General features: G+C 39.5%; 1 protein-coding gene across 1 annotated transcript in view; it reads left to right on the top strand.

The window, feature by feature from the left end:
* The window catches only part of LOC124290649 (epithelial cell-transforming sequence 2 oncogene-like), a 61,471-nt gene extending 37,381 nt beyond the window's left edge, over window positions 1–24,090 (top strand). Inside the window, 2 exon segments of the mRNA XM_046727436.1 lie at window positions 4,005–4,177; window positions 23,509–24,090. Coding sequence (XP_046583392.1) covers window positions 4,005–4,177; window positions 23,509–23,735 — 400 coding nt within the window. The 3' untranslated portion in view covers window positions 23,736–24,090.
* The last annotated feature ends 3,267 nt before the right edge of the window (window positions 24,091–27,357 follow it).

Below are 27,357 nucleotides of genomic sequence, written 5' to 3'. Positions count from 1 at the left end.
ATCACCGTCTTATGACCACATTTGTCTGGGTCCAGAGCGACTCTGCTTTGATCAATCAACCACAAGTTCAATAAAACAGGCACTTGTGCCGCCCACATGTGTATAGGTTAATTAAGGTCTATCAGTTATTTCAAGTCAATCAATACCCTAGGATATGTCTGGGTGAAGCATTCCTTGGTAAGAAAACCATCTTCCTTTTACTACAAACTATGTTGTCAGTTGCCAGTAGTCTGGGGTCTGTCAGGGGACCTGCAACTCCTCCAGCTAATAACAGCCAGTATAGACCTGGCTATCACCGTCTTAAAGGCCAGTGCTTGTTTAATGGGACCTGCAACTCCTCCAGCTAATAACAGCCAGTATAGACCTGGCTATCACAGTCTTAAAGGCCAGTGCTTGTTTAATGGAAAATTGACCGCAAACTGTGTCTGTGTTTAAACTGAAGTCAGACTCTTTGAACCGATATTGACTGATATAAAAATCTTTGGTATTCTGAAAGCTATATTAATCTTATTTGTCAGAACTATCTTTGAAGTTAACAGTTTATTTGAGCATCGTCTGTGAGATGTGTATACAATTCAGATAGGCATCTTTGTGTTGATGAAGACCGATCAGTTTATGAGCAAAGAAGTTTCCTCTTGACAAATTCCTATTAAATCAAAGCAAAGAGTACTAGAAAGAGAAGGGTTTTTTCCATTAAAAAATCATGTTATGTTGGCAGGGAATTCTCAGGACGTGATTAGAGGCTGACATTCAGACCTAAATCTGCAGCAATTGTACATAATCATTCTTAGGTGGAATTTGCCATTTCCCAGTTCGTGTTGTCTTTGTAAGGTTCCTTGTACTTCACTAGCTGGACCAGCATAGAGGAAGAGGCTTTCAACTGTTGTATAACATTATTGCAGGTGATGCTTTGTTTAAATTCAGTGATATAATACCTTTGAATTTAGGAAGACAAGAATGTAAAAAAAATAGAAAAAAAAAAAAAAATGGATATTTTAATTTCATTTGAACAAATGAATTATATTTCCAGTTGACCTGCAAACCGCTGTTAATTTGGAATCCTCAATAAATCCCAAGGTTCAATGTTTAATTCCAGTTTGGGAATTTTGCTAACACTTGCTCCAGACTTTACACCTAGTTTATGGTCCTCCAAACAGATCTACATGGATCCCTGTTCACTGCATGATGGAGATGCCCATCAACATCAGCAGCCTAAATTACAACTCACTTACACACCTGAGTCATTTTGTAGGTAACCTGTTAAAAACCGGGTTAGAGTTGATCTTCAGTAACCCATGCTTGTCGTAAGAGGGTACTAACAGAACTTGGTTGACACATATTCCTGTATCGCAATTGCGTAGATTAATGCTCATGCTGTCAATCACTGGATTGTCTGATCCAGAGTCTATTATTTAGACTGCAATTATATACCTGGAATATTTCTCACTGTGGCTTTCAACAACAAACAAACATTGTAGGTTGTGTGAAGATGTCAGATTGGGTTGTGCATATTGACCAGTTAATCTTTATATCTGTATCAACTACTGACGATCCAGTCCAGCTACCGTCAGACAGACATGGCCTGAGCCACCTTCCTGCTCTATCTTCTCCAGCTTCCAGCCATGTGCTGCTTCTGGAATTTCTTTGGAGCGAATGATTTGACACTTTGTCAATTGAATGATTCATTGCAGTCCAGCCAGTTACAGCATTTTGCACATTTTGCTGTATTAGCTCTGTCAGTGAACATAACATGACAGTGTAACACTACTGAATTCAAGTCAGGTTGTTGTTTTTTTTTTTGTTTTTCCTTTTCATATAGTGTTGTGTACAGTAATCGTAACCCCTGAAGATCCGGGTTAGAATTGATCTTCAGCATGAGGCGGCTACCATGATCGAGTGGTCAGGCTTGCTGACTGGGTTGACACATGTCATCGTAACCCCTGAAGATCCGGGTTAGAATTGATCTTCAGCATGAGGCGGCTACCATGATCGAATGGTCAGGCTTGCTGACTGGGTTGACACATGTCATCGTAACCCCTGAAGATCCGGGTTAGAATTGATCTTCAGCATGAGGCGGCTACCATGATCGAATGGTCAGGCTTGCTGACTGGGTTGACACATGTCATCGTAACCCCTGAAGATCCGGGTTAGAATTGATCTTCAGCATGAGGCGGCTACCATGATCGAGTGGTCAGGCTTGCTGACTGGGTTGACACATGTCATCGTAACTCCTGAAGATCCGGGTTAGAATTGATCTTCAGCAAGAGGCGGCTACCATGATCGAGTGGTCAGGCTTGCTGACTGGGTTGACACATGTCATCGTAACCCCTGAAGATCCGGGTTAGAATTGATCTTCAGCAAGAGGCGACTACCATGATCGGGTGGTCAGGCATGCTGACTTGGTTGACACATGTCATCGTAACCCCTGAAGATCCGGGTTAGAATTGATCTTCAGCATGAGGCGGCTACCGTGATCGAGTGGTCAGGCTCGCTGACTTGGTTGACACATGTAATCGTATCCCAGTTGCGTAGATTGATGTTCATGCTGTTGATGACTATATCTTCTGGTCAAGAATCGACTGTTTACAGACTGCTGCCATGAAGCTGGTATATTGCAGAGTGTGGCTTTAAACAACAAACAGTCATCGTAAAATATTTGTCATCAAAGTGTCAGGTCAAAGTTCACCATGTAATATGACCATAAGTTGATTAACTATGTACAGTGTGATTGTATGAGATAAAGATATCATCCTCCATTATTGCTTTTTCCATTCAATCCCATTTATAGTGAAAGAAATTATTATTCTCTTACATTTTGCTAGAAACAAGTCAACAAGCCAACATAGAAGTCTTTTAGCGTTGGCTCGTCACGCGATATCCCCACATTCAGTGTGTTATGATTATATTTGCCTAAAAGCGGCGTAAAACCAAACTCAGTCATTACTTGAAAACTATTAATAGTTTTTTAACATGATCTCAGTGTTCGGCGATTTTTCATCAATTTTTTTATCCTAAAATCAACATGTTTGAGTTTAATGATTTTGTTAAAATATAGTACTGGTGCTAAACCTGTTTGACTGGAAAAGATCAGGTAACAATTGGAAGTTTCGGTCTCCTTTGTACTAAAGTGCTAAATACACGGTCTGTTTGGGTGCAACAACATGCTGGCAGGTATACATTCATCTGATAACAAAGATCTGCTTATTCGTGAGTTTGAATCCCAGGTTATAATCTTTGTCAGCTTACGGGTGGTTAGGGGTGGTGGGGTAGCCTAGTGGTTAAAGCATTGGCTAGTCACGCTGAAGACCTGGGTTTGATTCCCTACATGGGTACAATGCGTGAAGCCCATTTTCTGGTGTCCCCCGCCGTGATATTGCTGGAATGTTGCTAAAAGCGTCGTAAAACCATACTCACCCACTCACTCATAAGATGGTTAACAGGGAATCCTTCCACATTTGGCATCTGTAGTAAGACTACTGTACAAATATCATCAAGCCAAATTCAAGTATTTGCTCAACACTTGGAAAGGTGACCTGACCCTTTTCTATTAAACACTTTTGGTGATATATTTGTTTTGAAGGTACATATAAAGATGTAAAGGTTTCACTTGTACACTTTTACTACCCAAATAATGTTTTGATAGTGGTGAGTAAATCATTGTGCAGAGTTGCCTCCCTTCGACTTGCCAGGATCAGTGGAGGGTATTTCAGATTGATTCGATTAGTTTCCCTGCTTATTCCTTGGTTTCACCAAACATGTAAATGAACTTACCTGTTCAGATTCATCCACTGGTTTGTCTGCTCCAATACTTGCCTGTTTAGACGGGAGACATGTTTTTGTGTTGTTCTGTTGTTTATGCATAATGTATCTGTGCTATTACTGTTGTTTGTGTTGAGTGTGTTTGGGTTTTTGAGTTTTTGAGTTTTTTTCCTTTTCTATGCGCAAAGCATGTCTGTGTTTCTGCTGTTATTCCCTTTTGTGATTGTGTGTTGTCTTTGTTGCAGAGCGTACCAGCACACGGAGATGCTTGGTTTATACTTGTACAACGATGCCCTGGTGGTGACACGACGCACATCCAAGCATTTCCCGTTCTCCCGCGCCGTGGAGTACACGTACAAGTTCGAAGCCAGCGTGGGATTGACTCGCCTCTCTGTGACGGAAATACCTGATTCCAAATGTGAGTACACTCATTAGCTTCCTTCAACAACATCACCTTGTCACAGACCACTGTCAGTTCTGTGGACAAAGTCGGTATTTATTGATTTTTTTCCTCAGATTCTCTGACTTCCTGAAGATTTCTGATTTCAAGATTGTGGGCATCCACGAAGATGCTGCATATAGTGTGATTAGTTACAATGTTATGGATGAGAACTGACAGTTCAAATTGTATTGATATAGGCTGTTATCAGCATTTCACCTCAGCTATGAACACCAGGATCATAATGACTCACTATATGTTTTCATGAGTCATGAGCACAGTCTAGAGGTTAAAGCATGCGTAAGCTTTTAATGTGCAATTTATTGACTACAAAATATAACTCAATGCAGAATATTCAGTCACAGTATATATAATGTACATTCTCTTCTTTGGAGCATGTTGTGATGAAAAAATAATTGTTATACAGTTCCATTAGATGATTTGTTGGACTATCAGCTATTACATGACTGTCAAAATATGATCAGCTGAAAGACACATCAAATATGAGTTGTATGATCAGATTTAACACTCACTTGTGTCTATTGCTCTATGTATGCCTATTTTTTATACTCAAAACAAATATTCTCTGCATAAACTTGAAAAAGCTGAACTTTGTATGAATGATACTGACCATGAACAGGTTAAGGTGTGTTGTTTCAAACGGGTGTCAAGTGGGTGGGCTTGTGGTTAATGTGTTCACTTGACTCGACACAGGCTCTGGTTCAATTCCCAACATTGTACAGTGCGTGGAGCTGTAGTGTTCCATCAGGTTATATAGCTGAAATATTGCTATAAGCAGCGAAAAATCAATCCAACCAACCAACCAACCAACAAACAAACAAACAAACAAACAAACACATTCTCCTGTTAAGTCTACTTGACCCACTGACAACGAAGTTGTAGATTCTTACACCACAGCCCTATTTGATTTTATCGGAAAATTTTGTAATTGTTCCCAACTGTAAAGAAATACTGACTTGTATTTGTTCAAGTGATCAAAATTCTAAAAATACGTTTTTAATTTTAATGACAATCACTATCAAATTAAACAATATTCTGTAAATATTTAGGCCATTGGGCAGCCATAGTGTATATAATGTGATACAACCAGGGGTTACCTTGTATATAGAGCGGGGCGGTGGGGTAGTCTAGTGGTTAAAGTGTTGGCTCGTCACGCCGAAGACCCGGGTTCGAATCCCCACATGGGTACAATGAGTGAAGCCCATTTCTGGTGTCCCCTGTCGTGATATTGCTGGAATATTGCTAAAAGCGGCGTAAAACTAAACTCAGTCAGTCAGTTGTATATAGAGCAGTGTAACGTATGTCGGCATGTTGTATGGACTGATGTTTTCGCTTTAATATGTATGTGGGCTGTTTCTTTGTGTTGGTTTTTTATGTCAGAGGTACAGTTAAGCTGGGTATCTGCGTACATTACTCAAATATTTATGTGAAAACTCAATTAAGTCTATTACGTGCAAGTACGCTTGAATTTTTGTAAATACTCAATAAATGTGATCTTACATGCGTACACACAAAAATGTAAAATCTTAGTTTGCGTACCGGGGATTAGATAAAATAACTGAGGTATACTGTGAGGTTCTATTTCAGGAAATGAACTTCACAACTTGCAGTTTTTCATAATACAGATAAAATATCAATAACAAACACTAACATTTAAACTTTATTATAACTTTAAAATTAATGGAAAAGGGCAAAATACCCAATTGAGTTTGAGTGAGGTGAGTACAATCTATTTGGTTTGCTTAAAGGAAAATGAGGATACCCAATTGAGATGAACACAAGCGAGTACATAACTCAATGACCAAAAAAGTTATCTGTAGCTCTGTATGTACACTACTAACTACTGCCATCTAGAATTATTAACAGCCTGGGTTTTTGTTTTAATTTCCTGAGTAATTCGAGAAGAGTGTAGATTTAACTGTCTTGACTGCTTGTTTTCAGGTTGTGATTTATTAACAGTGTAGGGCTTCTTCTCATGCCTCCTGCCTAACATTATCACACATTGTGATGAGTTGTTTGTTTTATGACCACAAACCTTCAATCCTAGTGAGATGAATCATAGAATAGCAAGCGTTTCTTGGGCTTAAGTACAATTTACCGTTATATATAACTTTGCAACACCCTGGATAAGAATGGTAACAAATCCATAAATTAGCCTTAAAGAGAGGCTATGTAATACCAAACAGATTGCAATATCGGTTTTCCAAATATGGTTAAAATTCTGAAAGACATTTTTTGCACATGATTTATCTGATAAGCATATTTCCATGTCATGTCATCTGAAACCTGATTGGCTGACACTGATGTAATCTCTAAGTCCGGAAAACACGACCACCATCTGAAGATCTTAATGTGTTTTTTATAGTATGGAGTCAAATATGTAATCTGCTTAAACTATGAGGGAATGTACAGAACCTGAATAGTCTTTAGTTTACAAATATACATTGTGGCCAAAATGCTTGCTGTGAATTATAAGACTTTGTAGTTGATACTGTACCGTTGTATATGATACTGTACCATTGTATAGTTTTGTATATGATACTGTGCATGTACCGTTATATGATACTGTACCATTGTATATAATACTGTACCATTGTATAGTTTTGTATATGATACTGTACATGTACCGTTATATGATACTGTACCATTGTATATAATACTGTACCATTGTATAGTTTTGTATATGATACTGTACATGTACCGTTATATGATACTGTACCATTGTATATAATACTGTACCATTGTATAGTTTTGTATATGATACTGTACATGTACCGTTATATGATACTGTACCATTGTATATAATACTGTACCATTGTATAGTTTTGTATATGATACTGTACCGTTGTATATGATACTGTACTGTTGTATATGATACTGTACCGGTGTATATGATACTGTACCGTTGTATATGATATGTACCGTGATATGATACTACCGTTGTATATGATACTGTACCGTTGTATATGATACTGTACTGTTGTATATGATACTGTACCGTTGTATATGATACTGTACCGTTGTATATGATACTGTACTGTTGTATATGATACTGTACCGTTGTATATGATACTGTACCGTTGTATATGATACTGTACCGTTGTATATGATACTGTACCGTTGTATATGATACTGTACCGTTGTATATGATACTGTACCATTGTATATGATACTGTACCGTTGTATATGATACTGTACCGTTGTATATGATACTGTACCATTGTATACTGTACGTTGTATATGATACTGTGCCATTATATGATACTGTACCGTTGTATATGATACTGTACCGTTGTATATGATACTGTACTGTTGTATATGATACTATCACTGTATATGATACTGTATCACAGTATACTATTTGGTGGAGTATTCCAAGTACCAAGGTGAAGGTTAAGTATGATTTGACTTAAGAAAACTGTATGAAAGTATATGTGTGTTATCTGTAGTATTTTTAACATCTTTTGTTTCTATATTTGTTGAAAGGTTATTTTCAAGAGGGTTTTTCTTGTAAATTTACCTTAAATCACAGTGACAGTTGGGGGTTTTTCATATATATTTTCATTGTCTGTATTTTTATGCCCCCGCCATATATGGCAGGGGCATATAGGGTTACCCTCGGTGTCCGTCCGTCCGTCCGTACGAAACAGGGAATGTATTCTATCCACTTCTCCACCATAACCGCTCTGTGGAATTCAATGAACTAATACATGGGTTTCTTGGGACTCTAATGGTGTGCATCTCATATTTTGTTTTTTTATTTTATTGTTTTTTTTGGTAAGTTTAGAGACATTTGAACTTAGGTACATTTTGCTGAATTTCTCTATGATGATAGTGTAATAGGGGATGAAGTCTATCCACTTCTCCACAAAAACTGCACTACAAAATTGAATGAACTTCTACATGTCTTTTGTAGGGACTCTAAAGGTGTGCATTTCATAATTTTTTATGCAATTTCTTACTTTTGTCACTTCTACAGATGTTTGAACTTAGTTGAATTTTGTTCTATTCAGTCAGTGTTCGTTCCATCCAACAGGGGGTGTACGTTATCCACATCTCCTCAAAAACTACTTTATGGAATTCTTTTAGATTACACATGTGCTTTATAGGGACTCTAAAGGCGTGCATCTCATATTTTGATTTTGTATTTTATTCATTTTTCCAATTTTAATGCCGTTTGAACTTAGATCAATTTTGTTGAATTTCTCTCTGAATATAGTGTTGTAGGGGGTGAAGTCTATCCACTTCTCCACAAAAGCTGCTCAACAGAATTGATTGAGCTTCTACGTGTGTTTCATTGGAACTCTAAAGGTGTGCATCTCATACCTTGTTCATCCAATTTCTTAATTTTGTCGCTTCTACAGATGTTTGAACTTAGTTGAATTTGGTTCTATTCATCCAGTTCGTCCTATACAACAGGGGGTGTACTTTATCCACTTCTCCTCAAAAACTACTTTATGGAATTCATTTAGATTACACATGTGCTTTATAGGGACTCTAAAGGTGTGCATCTCATATTTTGATTTTAGATTTTATTTATTATTCCAAATTTAATACCGCTTAAACTTGAATAAATTTTGTTGAATTTCTCTCTGAATATAGTGTTATAGGGGATGAAGTCTATCAACTTCTCCACAAAAACTGCTCAACAGAATTGATTAAGCTTATACATGTGTTTCATTGAGACTCGAAAGGTGTGCATGTCATAGTTGCATAGATTTTTATTGAATTTTGTTCAATTATTGATCTTTATATGTCTTATGAATGTCAGCGGGGGCATCCGTGTCCCTGGACACAATTTTTTCTTGTATTAATCTAAATGGGACACAGCAGTCATTTTACAAGTGTGGGCAAATTTGGATGTGTAAATTGTAAAACAATTTACTGAGGACACACGCCAAACAGGATCTTTCTCCTTATTAGTGCACAGACACCCCGCTGATGTGAGGCCTTTTCCCCAATTTTAAACTGCTTGATCTAAAATATGCAAGGCTTTACCTCAACTTGCAAACATAGGGGGCCCTAGGACCTGCACTTACCGTATATGACCGACTATAAGTCGGATCCGACTATAAGTCGGGCCCCTTTCTCAACCCTCTAAATTCTTGCCAAAACCATGTAACTCAAGTATAAGTCGGCCCCTTTCCCCGTACGAATCGGTATCGCCGCCTCAATCTTCACGCTCGGACACGATGTTTAATGCGAAAATATATGCATGAATCATTTTTGTCACAGGTCATAACCTAGCACGATACATCAAATAAATCCCATAATTTACGTATAGGTAGCGATTTCTTGCTTAATATGTTCAGAATAGCATTATTTTACCCAAAACTTTCGTCTACATCTAAAGTTTTCGTTTACGAGGATGGTATCCATTGCCGTAATATGATTGGCTGCCTTGGGTCACGTGTCTGGTTTTGACCAATCACGACCCTTATAGCAGACTGTGGTGAAAAAGCGTCATTAGAAACCAATTTTTATCCAATAAAATTGCTTCTTACAAGTGTGAAAAATACTCTCGGCAAGGGTACAGTGATATTGTTGATATTCAGAGCTTTGAACGATGCCCGACATCAAACGATTAAGCCTGCATGTTATTGTTGTTAAGATGTCCAAGTTTGATGAAACAAGTAAAAAGCACAATCCTTCAACACACCTGTTAAAGTAATTTAATCTCTAACTGTTTGTGACAGGCAAACAAAACCCAAACCAGGAGAGAAAAATGTATCTAAGGTTTGAAACTAATTTTTATACCCATCATTATGTGAATGAAGTGAACACATCATTCTACAGCTCCTTACTCACGCCTGTAGGAAATATTGACTAGGAGGACATATAGATAGATCTCTGAATAGCAGAGTATGTTACACACTGACAACAATGAGCACTGGATAACCTTCTTCCAGTGTATTCCATATGGAGCAAGGACACTCTATATTCTCATGGTAATTGAAACAATACAGTTGTAAATGATTAAAACACTCAGTTATTCAGGGTAGTGAGACTCAGTTTTGTTCATTAAAGAAGGCAAGTTATTACTGGTATGTGTGTGTTACAGCTAGACACAGGTGTCTTATGTAGCTATACACTGGTGTGTGATACAGCTATACACAGGTGTGTGATACAGCTAGACACAGGTGTCTTATGTAGCTATACACTGGTGTGTGATACAGCTATACACAGGTGTCTTATGTAGCTATACACAGGTGTGTGATACAGCTAGACACTGGTGTGTGATACAGCTAGACACAGGTGTGTGATACAGCTAGACACAGGTGTGTGATACAGCTAGACACAGGTGTGTGATACAGCTAGACACAGGTGTGTGATACAGCTACACAGGTGTCTTATGTAGCTATACACAGGTGTGTGATACAGCTAGACACAGGTGTGTGATACAGCTGGACACAGGTGTGTGATACAGCTGGACACTGGTGTGTGATACAGCTAGACACAGGTGTGTGATACAGCTAGCCACTGGTGTCTTATGTAGCTATACACAGGTGTGTGATACAGCTAGACACAGGTGTGTGATACAACTAGACACAGGTGTGTGATACAGCTAGACACTGGTGTGTGATACAGCTAGACACAGGTGTGTGATACAGCTATACACAGGTGTGTGATACAGCTAGACACTGGTGTCTTATGTGAGCTATACACAGGTGTGATACAGCTATACACAGGTGTGTGATACAGCTAGACACAGGTGTGTGATACAGCTGGACACAGGTGTCTTATGTAGCTATACACAGGTGTGTGATACAGCTATACACAGGTGTGTGATACAGCTATACACAGGTGTGTGATACAGCTATACACAGGTGTCTTATGTAGCTATACACAGGTGTGTGATACAGCTGGACACTGGTGTCTTATGTAGCTATACACAGGTGTGTGATACAGCTGGACACTGGTGTCTTATGTAGCTATACACAGGTGTGTGATACAGCTGGACACTGGTGTCTTATGTAGCTATACACAGGTGTGTGATACAGCTAGACACAGGCGTGTGCTACAGCTGGACACTGGTGTCTTATGTAGCTATACACAGGTGTGTGATACAGCTATACACTGGTGTGTGATACAGCTAGACACAGGTGTGTGATACAGCTATACACAGGTGTGTGATCAATCTAGACACAGGTTTCTGATATAACTTAACACAGGTGTGTGATAAATCTAGACACAGGTGTGTGATACAGCTAGACACAGGTGTCTTATGTAGCAATACACTGGTGTGTGATACAGCTGGACACTGGTGTCTTATGTAGCTATACACAGGTGTGTGATACAGCTATACACAGGTGTGTGATACAGCTAGACACAGGTGTGTGATACAGCTATACACAGGTGTGTGATACAGCTATACACAGGTGTGTGATACAGCTATACACTGGTGTCTTATGTAGCTATACACTGGTGTGTGATACAGCTAGACACAGGTGTGTGATACACCTGTACACAGGTGTCTGATGCAGCTAGACACTGGTGTCTTATGTAGCTATACACTGGTGTGCGATACAGCTATACACAGGTGTCTTATGTAGCTATACACTGGTGTGCGATACACCTATACACAGGTGTCTTATGTAGCAATGCACAGGTGTGTGATACAGCTAGACACTGGTGTGTGTTACAGCTAGACACAGGTGTGTGATACAGCTAGACACAGGTGTGTGATACAGCTAGACACTGGTGTCTTATGTAGCTATACACAGGTGTGTGATACAGCTAGACACAGGTGTGTGATACAGCTGGACACTGGTGTGTGATACAGCTATACACAGGTGTGTGATACAGCTAGCCACTGGTGTCTTATGTAGCTATACACAGGTGTGTGATACAGCTGGACACAGGCGTGTGATACAGCTGGACCCTGGTGTCTTATGTAGCTATACACAGGTGTGTGATACAGCTATACACTGGTGTGTGATACAGCTAGACACAGGTGTGTGATACAGCTATACACAGGTGTGTGATAAATCTAGACACAGGTGTGTGATATAACTTAACACAGGTGTGTGATAAATCTAGACACAGGTGTGTGATACAGGTAGACACAGGTGTCTTATGTAGCAATACACTGGTGTGTGATACAGCTAGACAGGTGTGTGATACAGCTAGACACAGGTGTGTGATACAGCTGGACACTGGTGTCTTATGTAGCTATACACAGGTGTGTGATACAGCTAGACACAGGTGTGTGATACAGCTAGACACTGGTGTCTTATGTAGCTATACACAGGTGTGTGATACAGCTGGACACTGATGTCTTATGTAGCTATGCACAGGTGTGTGATACAACTATACTCTGGTGTGTGATACAGCTATACACAGGTGTGTGATACAGCTGGACACAGGTGTGTGATACAGCTAGACACTGGTGTTCAATACAGCTATACATAGGTGTGTGATACAGCTATACACAGGTGTGTGATACAGCTATACACAGGTGTGTGATACAGCCAGACACAGGTGTGTGATACAGCTGGACACTGGTGTCTTATGTAGCTATACACAGGTGTGTGATACAGATAGACACTGGTGTGTGATACAGCTAGACACAGGTGTGTGATACAGCTGGACACTGGTGTCTTATGTAGCTATACACTGGTGTGTGATACAGCTAGACACAGGTGTGTGATACACCTGTACACAGGTGTGTGATGCAGCTAGACACTGGTGTCTTATGTAGCTATACACTGGTGTGTGATACAGCTATACACAGGTGTCTTATGTAGCTATACACTGGTGTGCCATACAGCTATACACAGGTGTCTTATGTAGCTATACACTGGTGTGCGATACAGCTATACACAGGTGTCTTATGTAGCTATACACAGGTGTGTGATACAGCTAGACACTGGTGTGTGTTACAGCTAGACACAGGTGTGTGATACAGCTAGACACAGGTGTGTGATACAGCTGGACACTGGTGTCTTATGTAGCTAGACACAGGTGTGTGATACAGCTAGACACAAGTGTGTGATACAGCTGGACACTGGTGTGTGATACAGCTATACACAGGTGTGTGATACAGCTAGCCACTGGTGTCTTATGTAGCTATACACAGGTGTGTGATACAGCTGGACACAGGCGTGTGATACAGCTGGACCCTGGTGTCTTATGTAGCTATACACAGGTGTGTGATACAGCTATACACAGGTGTGTGATACAGCTAGACACAGGTTTGTGATACAGCTATACACAGGTGTGTGATAAATCTAGACACAGGTTTGTGATATAACTTAACACAGGTGTGTGATAAATCTAGACACAGGTGTGTGATACAGCTAGACACAGGTGTCTTATGTAGCAATACACTGGTGTGTGATACAGCTAGACAGGTGTGTGATACAGCTGGACACTGGTGTCTTATGTAGCTATACACAGGTGTGTGATACAGCTAGACACAGGTGTGTGATACAGCTATACACAGGTGTGTGATACAGCTATACACAGGTGTGTGATACAGCTTGACACTGGTGTCTTATGTAGCTATACACTGGTGTGTGATACAGCTTGACACAGGTGTGTGATACACCTGTACACAGGTGTCTGATGCAGCTAGACACTGGTGTCTTATGTAGCTAGAAACTGGTGTGTGATACAGCTATACACAGGTGTCTTATGTAGCTATACACTGGTGTGCCATACAGCTATACACAGGTGTCTTATGTAGCTATACACTGGTGTGCGATACAGCTATACACAGGTGTCTTATGTAGCAATACACAGGTGTGTGTGATACAGCTAGACACTGGTGTGTGTTACAGCTAGACACAGGTGTGTGATACAGCTAGACACAGGTGTGTGATACAGCTGGACACTGGTGTCTTATGTAGCTAGACACAGGTGTGTGATACAGCTGGACACAGGTGTGTGATACAGCTGGACACTGGTGTGTGATACAGCTATACACAGGTGTGTGATACAGCTGCCACTGGTGTCTTATGTAGCTATACACAGGTGTGTGATACAGCTGACACAGCTGGTGATACTGGCTGGACCCTGGTGTCTTATGTAGCTATACACAGGTGTGTGATACAGCTATACACAGGTGTGTGATACAGCTAGACACAGGTGTTTGTGATACAGCTATACACAGGTGTGTGATAAATCTAGACACAGGTGTGTATAACTTAACACAGGTGTGTGATAAATCTAGACACAGGTGTGTGATACAGCTAGACACAGGTGTCTTATGTAGCAATACACTGGTGTGTGATACAGCTAGACACTGGTGTGTGATACAGCTAGACACAGGTGTGTGATACAGCTGGACACTGGTGTCTTATGTAGCTATACACAGGTGTGTGATACAGCTAGACACAGGTGTGTGATACAGCTAGACACAGGTGTGTGATACAGCTATACACAGGTGTGTGATACAGCTGGACACTGGTGTCTTATGTAGCTATACACTGGTGTGTGATACAGCTTGACACAGGTGTGTGATACACCTGTACACAGGTGTCTGATGCAGCTAGACACTGGTGTCTTATGTAGCTATACACTGGTGTGCGATACAGCTATACACAGGTGTCTTATGTAGCTATACACTGGTGTGCGATACAGCTATACACAGGTGTCTTATGTAGCTATACACAGGTGTGTGATACAGCTAGACACTGGTGTGTGTTACAGCTAGACACAGGTGTGTGATACAGCTAGACACAGGTGTGTGATACAGCTAGACACTGGTGTCTTATGTAGCTATACACAGGTGTGTGATACAGCTGGACACTGATGTCTTATGTAGCTATGCACAGGTGTGTGATACAACTATACTCTGGTGTGTGATACAGCTATACACAGGTGTGGGATACGGCTGGACACAGGTGTGTGATACAGCTAGACACTGGTGTTCAATACAGCTATACATAGGTGTGTGATACAGCTATACACAGGTGTGTGATACAGCTATACACAGGTGTGTGATACAGCCAGACACAGGTGTGTGATACAGCTGGACACTGATGTCTTATGTAGCTATACACAGGTGTGTGATACAGATAGACACTGGTGTGTGATACAGCTAGACACAGGTGTGTGATACAGCAAGACAAAGGTGTGTGATATAACTTAACACAGGTGTGTGATAAATCTAGACACAGGTGTGGTAAATCTAGACAGATGTGTGATACAGCTAGACACAGGTGTCTTATGTAGCAATACACTGGTGTGTGATACAGCTTTACACAGGTGTGTGATACAGCTATACACAGGTGTGTGATTCAGTTAGACACTGGTGTGTGATACATCTAGACACAGGTTTGTGATATAACTTAACACAGGTGTGTGATAAATCTAGACACAGGTGTGTGATACAGCTAGACACAGGTGTCTTATGTAGCAATACACTGGTGTGTGATACATCGTGACAGATACAGCTGCACACAGGTGTGTGATACAGCTATACACAGGTATGTGATAAATCTAGACACAGGTTTGTGATATAACTTAACACGTGTGTGATAAATCTAGACACAGGTGTCTTGTGTAGGAATACACAGGTGTGTGATACAGCTAGACACAGGTGTGTGATACAGCTGGACACAGGTGTGTGATACAGCTCAACACTGGTGTCTTATGTAGCTATACACAGGTGTGTGATACACCTATACACAGGTGTGTGATACAGCTGGACACAGGTGTGTGATACAGCTAGACACAGGTATGTGATAAATCTAGACACAGGTGTGTTGATACAGACACCACAGGTGTGTGTGATACAGCTGTGATGACACTGGTGTGTGATACAGCTGGACACTGATGTCTTATGTAGCTCTGTGTGATACAGCTAGACACAGGTGTGTGATACAGCTGGACACAGGTGTGTGATACAGCTGGACACTGATGTCTTATGTAGCTATGCACAGGTGTGTGATACAACTAGACACAGGTGTGTGATACAGCTAAACACAGGTGTGGGATACAGCTAGACACAGGTGTGTGATACAGCTAGACACAGGTGTTCGATACAGCTATACATAGGTGTGTGATACAGATATACACAGGTGTGTGATACAGCTAGACACAGGTGTGATACAGCCAAACACAGGTTGTGCTGATACAGCTGGACACAGGTGTGGGGCTTTGGTATGTAGCTAGACACAGGTGTGTGATACAGCTAGACACAGGTGTGTGATACAGCTGGACACTGATGTGTGATATAGCTAAACACAGGTGTGTGATACAGCTAGACACAGGTTTGTGATATAACTTAACACAGGCGTGTGGTGAAGCTGAACACAGGTTGTGAGGTACAACCATAGTAGCATTGTTAAAAACAACATTCACTCAACCATGCTAACATCGTTTACATTCAGCAGCTCACTTATGTTATAGCCTGTAACGACTATATGCAAGTTAAAAACAACAATTACTTCTGCAACCGAATGCTTATCTAGATATACATCACCTGTCCTTACCTGCGAGGCTCCGCATCATTTGGAAAGCAATTTTCTCTTCGCTTCACTGTTATTAAACAATAATTATAGGATAATATTAAGTTATTAATGAGTTTATTTCTGTCTGCTAATGAATATTCTCCAATAGAGTAATTTCACTAGTTGAATAATACGCTGCACATTAACATTTCGTATTTTTAATTTCACAAATCCTATACATGACTACAAGCAGAAAGTTGTACAGTGATGTTATCTGGTTCATGTATTTGACAGTAATTTATGTCCACTCAGGTTGATCTAATTCATTTCCATTAATCAAGTCTCCTTGATAGGTATGTCATGCTTGAAACAGAATGCTTTAATCCAGGCATTGCTGGGTTCTGATTAGCAATGATATTTCTGAAGGGGTATTCATTGTATATTGTATGATATTGTTCACTGGCCTGATCAGCACTGTCCTCTGTTTCAACCCTGTGAGCAATCTGAATATTATAAATGAAACTATTATTTGATGTACAAGTGAATTGATGTATTTGTGTATAATGGCCCTTTTACCTGTGAGTCCCCGAATTGAAACTAGTTGTGTCTGAAAATCAGCTACGGCTTACTGATTTGGTTGATGTCTTTAATCGTATCCCCATCGGGTAAATATTCAGCTCTTGATCTCAAATACTGGATTGTCTGGTCCAGAAAAGTTTATTCAGGGACGAACATGATACAGCTTGAATATTACTGAGTGCAGCATTAAACATGGGTGGGTGGGTTGGTTCTGGATGCATGGATGGATGGATTGGTGGGTGGGTGAGTAGATGGATGGATGGGTAAGTGGGTGGGTGGGTGGATGGATGGAGAGATTGATGAATGGACACACACGGTCACACGCACATGCATGCATGTATAATAGAAGACTATTGCTTAGTCCCTGAATACATATATCAGTGCTTAATTTAGAGCTTTGTTACTTGCACTGGTGCAACCCAATATTACAAAATACAACCTAGCTATGAGTCTATCTTGCACAAGGATGCAGAGTGGAATTGTTGAGAAATAAATCAACAATAAACTGTAAACAGGGATCATGTGCTAGTGTATGCCAGTCCATTTTTCTTCTAAACTTTTGAATAGCTTTGGCTGGTGGCATGCATGTATAATAGAAGACTAATGCTTAGTCCCTGAATACATATCACTGATTAAGGTTGTGTGCATAGTAACAAATATGCAACTGGAATTTGGCCATTTGAATTGAAAAGTAGGTTAACATCTCTTAAATCGAGCCCTATGAGCTGGTAAAATTCAAGAACCTGAGGAAATTCAAGAATCTAGAGTAAATAGAGTTTCTATTTAGGGCTTTAGCATTGAAGGAAGGCTAGGCAGTTGGGAATATAATGTGGTCCAGGGACTGTGAGACAGACTAACCCTGGTATTACATTCACATTTTATTAATTTGGTCACAGTTTTACTATAAGAAATCAGGTGAACTTACATGTACTATTTTAGTCCATTGATTTATGGCTTTGTGATCCTGGGTGTCGTGAGTTGCCCCACATTCTACTGACCCCTTGAAACATTGCCACAGGCCAGCACTGAAATCAAGACATTGCATATCAAATAGAGATATATTCTTTTAAGATATTTAAATCTGATATTGCACTAAGTGTAGGGTCTAACATGACTAATGGCACATCCACAGTATAAACATACTTCCCCAGTCCTTCTGTGATACAAGATCTGCAAATCTGTCTTAATGAAACCCCCTCTTGGGTAATAGATACAGCTTCTTCTCTTTTTTTCTTTTTTTTTTCTTTTTTTTTCTGGGGAAGGGGGTTGAAAAGAATGAATGGTGATTGTGTAAAAACATTTCATGACTTGCAGTCACATTAATGTTGGATGAGCCAGCATACATACCGGTATATGTTGGACTATGTACATATTACAGATGACTGCAGAAGTCACACTTATAAAACCAGTGAGGCATAGGCGGATCCAGAGGAGGGGTGCAGGGTGCGAACCCCCCCTTTTGTGCTGAAGGTTTGTTAAATGACCATTGAAACTCGGGTGAAAATGAAGTGTGCACCCCTCCTTTTCTCAATAGTGTGCACCCCCCTTTCTCAAAAAGCTGTATCCGCGCCTGTGAGGGTCTATATAGAACCACTGGTTCAGTGATCAAGCTTAAGAGTCATGTCAGGAACTGGTCTGTCCTTTTACCAGCCCATGGACATATAGCATTTAAACAGAAGTTAAAGAACACGATTCATTTCCATAGCTACAGTTAACCTTCCAAGCCAGATTAACTTTAGTAAGTTGGGAGAATCACCTGTTCTATGACTTATTTTGAGTTACGAATTGGATATTTACAAGACCTGACAGATGATCAAAGCGTTTAATAAGTAAACGCTGGTGTGCTTTTTGTGTTAATTCGCTGTGCTTGTCATTTTCTGATCATTTCCATCCTTCGGACACAAATTTGTTTATTTTACTGCTTGTACTTCGATCATTTCCATCTTTGATCAAATTTCATTTATTTATATTATTATTTATCATTTTCTACTAGAGATCTGCTTGTAGCTTGATCATTTCCATCTTGGACACAAATTTGTTTATTTATATTATTATTTATTTATTTTCTACTGGGAGATCTGCTTGTAGCTTGATCATTTCCATCTTGGACACAAATTTGTTTATTTATATTATTATTTATTTATTTTCTACTGGGAGATCTGCTTGTAGCTTGATCATTTCCATCTTGGACACAAATTTGTTTATTTATATTATTTTTATTTTTTTTCTACTGGGAGATCTGCTGAAAGATTTTTTTTTTTTTTTTTTTAAATTCTTGCACAGGTATTCATATAATCATTCATAGCTGTACAGAAATATCTTTGTACATTTGCACCATTTGCATGGTGATAATACTGCTGTAATGATTTACAATAATAATCCTGCCACATCAACAAAATCCGGACACAAATAACTGGAACGTTATTGTGTGTTAAAGCGAAAAAATACACACCAACAAAACACATATCTCACAGAAACAATGACATGTTGGTGCGTCTGATATATAGGTGGCCAAAATGTTGCCAGGCAGTAATGAAGTATATTTTAACCAATGGAGTCAGGTTTCTGACAAGGAATATCATCTGGCTGGTACTTTTAATGTGTTCCATTTGTGCATCACAGTCAGATTAAATTTGGATTATGGGTAACATTTGGTGACTTTCGATTAAAAATTTAAGATTTAGCCATGATGGACCGTCTTGAAAATTTAGAACAGAATAAATTAATCTCCATTCCACCATGACTAAGTTATGTTGTTTTAAAACACTGTTTCTAATACAGAAATGGGCTTCACACAGTGTACCCATGTGGGATATCGCACCTGGGTCTTCTGAGTGACAAGCAAGCGCTTTTAACCACTAGGCTGCCCCCACCACCCCAGTTTACTGTGATATGCACAAGAAAATACAAACAGGCATTTCATATGGAAATCTATAATGTAATTGCTGGGATGATGTTTTTATGCTACTGTCAACAATATTCCATTCCACCTGCATGGCTGACTGCCTCCGTGGTGTAGTGGTTAGAAGCGTCAGCCGAGAGCGAAAGGTCATTCTCATCCTATCGACGCGTCATACCAGAAGACATTAAAATATGGTACTTGTTGGTCCCTGCCTGGCGCTCGGCATTAATGGGTACAACAAGGACTGGTCGGCTTCGAGTCAGTATAATGTGTCTGGAGTGGGGTATTCATGCTTCACTGCGGCATGGTATCTCAGTGGGCTAGCACTATAAAACCAGCTTAAGTCTGGGCTAGTACAAGCAGCCACACATACACATACACACTGCGCATGCGGCCGTCATATGAGCAAAATATTCTCAGAGTCACGATGTAAAACCCAATTTCACCTCACCTCCACCTGCATGACAGAGGAATGCAAGTAATCAAATTTAGCATGTGGAATCCAGTGATGGATATTACAGGCACTGAGTTTGGTTTTATTGATGTACCCGTTGAAGATCCGGGTTAGATTTGGTCTTCAGTAACCTATGCTTGGCGTAAGAGAGGCGACTAACAGGAACGGGTGGTCGAACGTGGCTGACAAGTTGACACATGTCGCCGCATCCCGGTGTGTAGATCGATGCTCATGCTGTTGATCACTGGATTGTCTGGTCCAGACTCGATTGTTACAAACCGCGCCATACAGCTGGAATGTTGTTAGCGTCGCGACTTGAAAACTAAACTCCTTACTCATTTCACAATCACCCATGTTGGTGTTTCCGGTCACCTAATGTGCCTCTTGCAATGAGTGAGGGTGAGGTGAGGAGTGAAGTGGTTTAACGTCGTGCTTGAGAATATTTGGCTCATGTGACGACACGATGCATGCGTGTGTATATGTATATGTGCGGCTGCTTGTACTAGCCCCAGACGTAAGCTGGTTTTATAGTGCTAGCCCGCACTGGGATACCGCCGCAGAGTGAAGCATGAATACCCCATCAGACACACATTATACTGACTCCGAAGCCGACCAGTCCTTGTTGTACCAATTAATGCGAGCGCCAGGCAGAGACCAACAAGTACCATATTTTAGCGTCTTTTTTGGTATGGCGCGGTGGGGATCGAACTCCGCGACCTTCGGCTCTCAGGCGGATCGCTCTTCCCACTACACCAGGCGGTCTTACAATGAGTGGGCGTAAATAACCTCAATGGTTAAAAGCGTTGGCTCGTCACGCAGACCGGGTTCAAATCCCACATGGGCACAATGTGAAGCCCATTTCTGGTTGTCCCCTGCCGTGATATTGCTGGAATATTGCTAAAAGGCGTAAAACCATACTCAGTCAGTCAGTCAGTCTTACAATGAGGCTACAGGTTTGTAGGAACCTAATTTCATTCTAAATCCCAGGTTACTGCTAGTTTGAAACACTGCCCTAAGCAATTTTAGGTCCATGTGTAAACAAAGTGACCAGAGTTGTAGTATTTTATATTTAAAACCATAAAGAGGAAATAAATCTATGAAATGGTTATAATTCAGATGATAGGGAAAACTGTGCTTCCAGTTATACACTTGTCGCTACCGCGGCTGTTTTATATGCATGCTTGTACATTGCCTCTAATCTGCGTGTCATATTACAGCATTGTGCTAATGAGTTTATATTGTGTGTTTGTGCACGTATTTCCGAAAATTAATTTATTATTATTTCTTTAACGGAGAAACAAGTTTTATATTGTATATGAAGCTGCAGTGTTTAATTGACTGTATCTCTTCAATCACAATTATAAGTCAGCTGGTGCTGTTCATCTGCAAACTCAGCAAAAATTACAGGGCTGGGTCACTGCAACCTTGTGGAGGTCAGAGGTGAAGGTCATACCTGTCAGCTGTAAGGAGGGGATGATGTGTCAACACAGTGGTGATGTGACTGGTGTGACACATCTCCAACTCCTGGCAACAGTCTGCACCAGTCTCTGATGCTGTCATACCGTCATCCAGACCACTCGGTCTAGAAACAGACACCTGTGAGCCTGCTGCACGCTCAGTTATGATAACCACGAAAATCATGGGGCGATTGGGTTTTATATTTAACGTGTCAGCATTGCAAATAGCTTTAGTTTAACATGAACTTGTGGCATGGAATTACTTTTAGCCCTAATCATTCATTTCAGATATTTCTATTTTGATCATTACTGAACATGAGGCATTGCAAATAGCTTTTAGTTTAACATGAACTCGTTGCATGGAGTACTTTTAGCCTTATCATTCATTTCAGATATTTCTATTTTAATCATTATGAACATGATCCATGTTTTGGCCACGGATTATTTTTTATCAAGATATTTAGACAGGATTTTTATCAACCCATGCGGCTCACTATGAAATGTCCCCATACATCCAGGGTATTTGTTTAAACCTTTAGGAACCACGATCCGCGTTTTCGGCCAGGTGGATTATTTTTTTAATAACATTAATACTCTTGTACTTTTATAATGCAGCAGAGAAAATGCTGGAGTCATAGATAAGACAATTGATATATTCTAAAATATATCTTTTGATAGAAACACATACCCTATTTGAACTAAAAAAGGAGATCCAGTGAGCTGGGAGATTCTTAACCGGGGGACTTGTTTTGTTTAGGAGTTTTTACATTACAGAAGGCCCGGGCAGAATGGAAAATAATATGGTTTGGTGACTGAGACAATTGACATGAATGTATGTTTGGGCCTCTGCTCCTGAGAAACATTCCCACAGGCCTGTTGCTGATATTTTATTAGTCCACATTCTGTGGAAATTTCTCACTATCTCAAAGACATTAGCCTTGTATGGATTAATTGAGACAAAGGCTCTCTAATATATATTGCTCCATCCAGAGGCAGGGAGAATTGATTAATGTTTACATGGATATAATGTGAGACAGACTAACTCCATATAATGTAGAGATACTTGTTTGTTGGTTGGTTTCGTGATTTAAAAACACATTCAGCAAGGACAGCAGTGAGGAAATATTTGAGTCTGAACCAGACAATCCAGTGACTAACACTATGAGCATCATTCAGCTGGTGACCATCCAGTCCATTTAATTACCTCTTATGACAAGCATATGTTGGTGGGGATATATTCTCAAAAGTTCCACAGGTTTTTAAGGGTGAAAATGTTTCCTGTTACTATGGTGGATTTTATGCTTTGGATTTTTATTATTTTTCCTGTTTTTGATATGGGGATCTATACTCTAGAACATCAGTTATTCTGTTTTTGTATACCTGCTGTGATATTGTTGGAATATTGCTAAAAGCAGTGTAAAATTAAATTTCACTCACTCATTATTTTTCTGTATGCATAAATAAGTTATGTCTGAATAAACATTTTTTTATCATTTCAGATGTGAAGAATGGCTTTAAGATGTCTACCCCAAAGCGTGAATGGGTATGTTCCACAGAGCTCAGATCAAAGGCTGAACTGGATCAGTCTACTAGAGAGCAATCAGAGGGGGTTGGAACACTGATCACACACAGTTGCCCTGAAGTCAGAGAGTCAAAATATAGCTTTAATTTTTCAAAATATTTTACACATCAAGTATTACATGGTGTCATTAAAGATGTCCTTTAGCAAGCAAATATTGAAACCATATCCTCTGTTCAAAGTGTAGTTTCACTTATGGAGTTTTTCTAAAAATCTTCACTTTGCAGAGTTCTTAAGAAAATGTTTGCAGGTTGTATCCAGCTTTACCATTGCTTGGAGTATTTTGCAGGGATGGCAGTTATCTTGGCACAGAGTTATGATAACACAATGTTGGACAAGTTTTGTACCAAATTTCCAAAAAGGAACAACAGATCCATTTAAGGTCCAACCGTTTGATTAGATGCAAGGGACTCAGAACAAATGTTCACAAAAATATTAATTTTACACATGAGGAATATTCTGAATGCATTTCCCATTTCAGATAGAATTGAATTTAGTTTTAGTGCAAATTATGAGGACCTAGTTATCTCCCTTTGGAGGTCAGATAAAGATCCACAGGTTCGAATATATTTATGTGATTGTTCCCTGAACTTTCCCGTACTGTTCAGCTGTGGCTAACATCGACACACTTGTGAGGACTAGGAACAATGCTGGTATTCACTGTGGTCCACACAGGCTGGCATTTTTCAATATGTAAGCTAATAATACCTGGGTGATATTGAACAGGACTGGTGACACACTGACAGTGTTTATAGACACAAAGCACCCAGTACATAATAAGCTGTTGATTCCATTTTTCCTGAACATGGTTTAGGCCCTATCATGGAGATATTTAATAAAATTACCATAATATTATTTTAGTGCGTGAATTTTCTGTGATTTCAAGTTTTTGCCATACATGTTAACTGTTGCAGTTGTGGACATATTCAGTCATAGGAAATTATATAGATTTGGAAAGGGCTGGGAAAGCGTAGCTTATAGTCTATTATTTTAGATTATCAGAGCTAGTAAATTGAGTTTTATTTGTTATTTCTGTGATGGACATTAATTTTGCATTTTGCATTAAAATCAAACATATATTTTCAAGTGTTTGAAAACAGAGTGATATAGAATTATTATAATGTTTGAGTCACACTGTTTCCAGATTTTAGGCGCGGCATTCTAGAGTTTACCTCTTTGCAGTTATTTCTATCAGACAGCTTTTTCTGTTTGGTGGTGGTAAATAGTACATTTGTGGATTATGTGTTGGTTGTATGCGATATTGTATTTACAGTGACACAACGTTTGACAATACAGGAAGAGCATATATACGACTTAAATGTAAAGCATGGAATTACTTTTGAATGTGAGTGCAGTCAATTTTTCATCGTAATGCCAGTTTAACTGTAGTCAGATTAAAAATTAAGGTTGTTTTAAAGCTTCTTTTTTGGGTAGTGTATGTGCAGGCAAATGTCTCTGAGGACACAAACTGATGTCTCCATTTTAACAAGTGTTTTTTACCAGTTGCATAATTCAGTGTCAAACAGGACTGATATAAAACAATCGTTTACACAAACAACTGCCACAAGTGAATGTAGGATCACTGGGTAGTGTTTCAGTTATCTCATAGTAGTGATGTCAGCTGTATTATCCCAACTCCAATCTCACCAACCAGGAGTGGGGGAAAAAAAAGAAAAGGTGTGTTTTATCCACTAAGTGTGGGACTATTTTTATGAAATTTAAAATTTAGATCACTTGGTAATCGTCTTCAAATCAATTTAGGATGTTGATCAAGTGGCTTTGATTCAGAAAATGTTTTTCAAAATGTAGATGAACCATCAAGATGAAGAGGTAAAGGTATATATTGCCACAGTGGTGGAAATTGGTCGATAACATTTTATTATCACATTGGAATGAAAATTCAGGGCTGTCAAAAAAGAAAGAAAAAGAGAACAGCCTAAGCTGTCTACTGGTATATGTGAATATGGTTGTCACCTGACAGTATTTCAGTTATCTCACAGTGTGTCAGCTGAGTAAGGAGAGGCATATAAACAACATAGGATTTGAACCCATAACAGATAACAAAGGGAAGTAACTCTATGAATTGTAATTACATCTCACTGAGATACTATTTGCAGAACAGATTCTATGCTGACCATAGTAGTGAATTATAAGGCTTTCAGTGTTCAGGTCTGATTATAAATAAGTTTGCTGGAAACAAACGTAAGTGGAGGAAGACCAAGCTGTCCTGTTTTTTGTCTTTCATGAGTTAGAAAGGATAAAAAGAATATATTTTTCTGATGCGAGGCATAAATTACCACAGTTGTGTGAAACTGAGATTTAAAAACCCACTTTTTCATTTCATATCGAGGCCAGACCAATTTTATTTCTTGTTTTACGGATCCACCAGGTGTATTTTTTCAAAGTAAGAAAAAATATAAATTGATTTTCCTGCTCAAAAATGTAATCTTAATGTTTGTATTGGCCCAAAGTGTAAACTTAGAAGAAAAACTGAAAAACTGAAACTCAGTTTTGGAAATACTGAAAGAATATGGAAAGCCTAATATTGGCAGGGAGCAGTGTTGCACACAGCTCGCTCAGGATAACAGATGGAAACTAGCATCAGCTACGCGGTGTCTGTGATGGGTTACACAATCCTCTTTACTTATCTTTGTGATTGCTGATAATCAGAGGTGATTTATCTCCTGGGAGATTATATTCTGACATGATTGGGAGTAGAAATTTGGTTAGCTCGATACATTAAATTGGTTGTAATTGGTCATTGAATTTTTTCATTTAATTCGACAGGAAATTGTTGTGTAAATTATACTGTGATAAACTGCTGCTGGCTCCACAAGCTCTCAGGGGTGGAGCCACGGTTTGAAAAATGACATTGACACAGTCCAGGTGACAACATGAACAAGTGTAATGGTGGGAGGTAACTGATGGACACATATCTAAAGAGGGGTGGGATAGAATTGTGGCTGAAGCATTCTTTATCAAGCTGGCTAGGTGCAATTTTCCAAACGGGTACAATGTGTTAAGCCGATTTCTAATTGCCCCCTCCATTATATTGCTGGGATATTGCTAAGAGTTGTGTAGAGGCACAGACATTCACTCTTGAGTTTACAGGTTATAGCTTTACAATGACACAGGCCTCAGACTTGAAAGTCGTCTTGGTTTGTTTTGTTTGTACCTGGCGATACTATAAGTCTCAAGATAATATATGGTCCGTGTATTTAGTATTTGTTTTTACCCATGAAGGTCCGGGTTTAGAATTGATCTTCAGTAACCCATGCTTATGCGTTGAGGCGACTAGCGGGGATCGGGATGGTCAGACTCACTGATTTGGTTGACCCTCATCATTATCCCATTTGAGCAGATTGATGTTCATGATGTCGATCCACTGTATTGTCTGGTCCAGACTTCGATTATTTACACGCCAGCCACCATATAGCTGGAATATTGCTGAATGAAGTAAAACTAAACTCACTCAATCACTAGTATTTTGTTTTCCTCTTCATAATTTAAACCAGAATATTGTTGGAAAATAACAGATCAGTATGAAAGTATTTGAAGGATGTTATGAGATTACCTGTTGCAAATGAATGAGGTAGAACATAGGATTTAACATTTGAAAATATACTACTCAAAGTTTGCTAGGGATCAAGTTGTTTCAAGGACTGATTTATTTTCGCGGCGTTTGGAATTTTCAGTATTGGTCAGGTACTTTCATTAAAATAGGTGATCTTACTTGCACGATTGGACCGTGAAGGTCCGGGTTAAAATA

Source organism: Haliotis rubra, unplaced genomic scaffold (genome assembly GCF_003918875.1).
Source record: "Haliotis rubra isolate DU_JTF1 unplaced genomic scaffold, ASM391887v1 Scf47, whole genome shotgun sequence".
Taxonomy (NCBI): Eukaryota; Metazoa; Mollusca; class Gastropoda; order Lepetellida; family Haliotidae; genus Haliotis; species Haliotis rubra.
The sequence above is the reverse complement of the archived record's forward strand: the minus strand, read 5'-3'. Positions and strand labels throughout refer to the sequence as shown.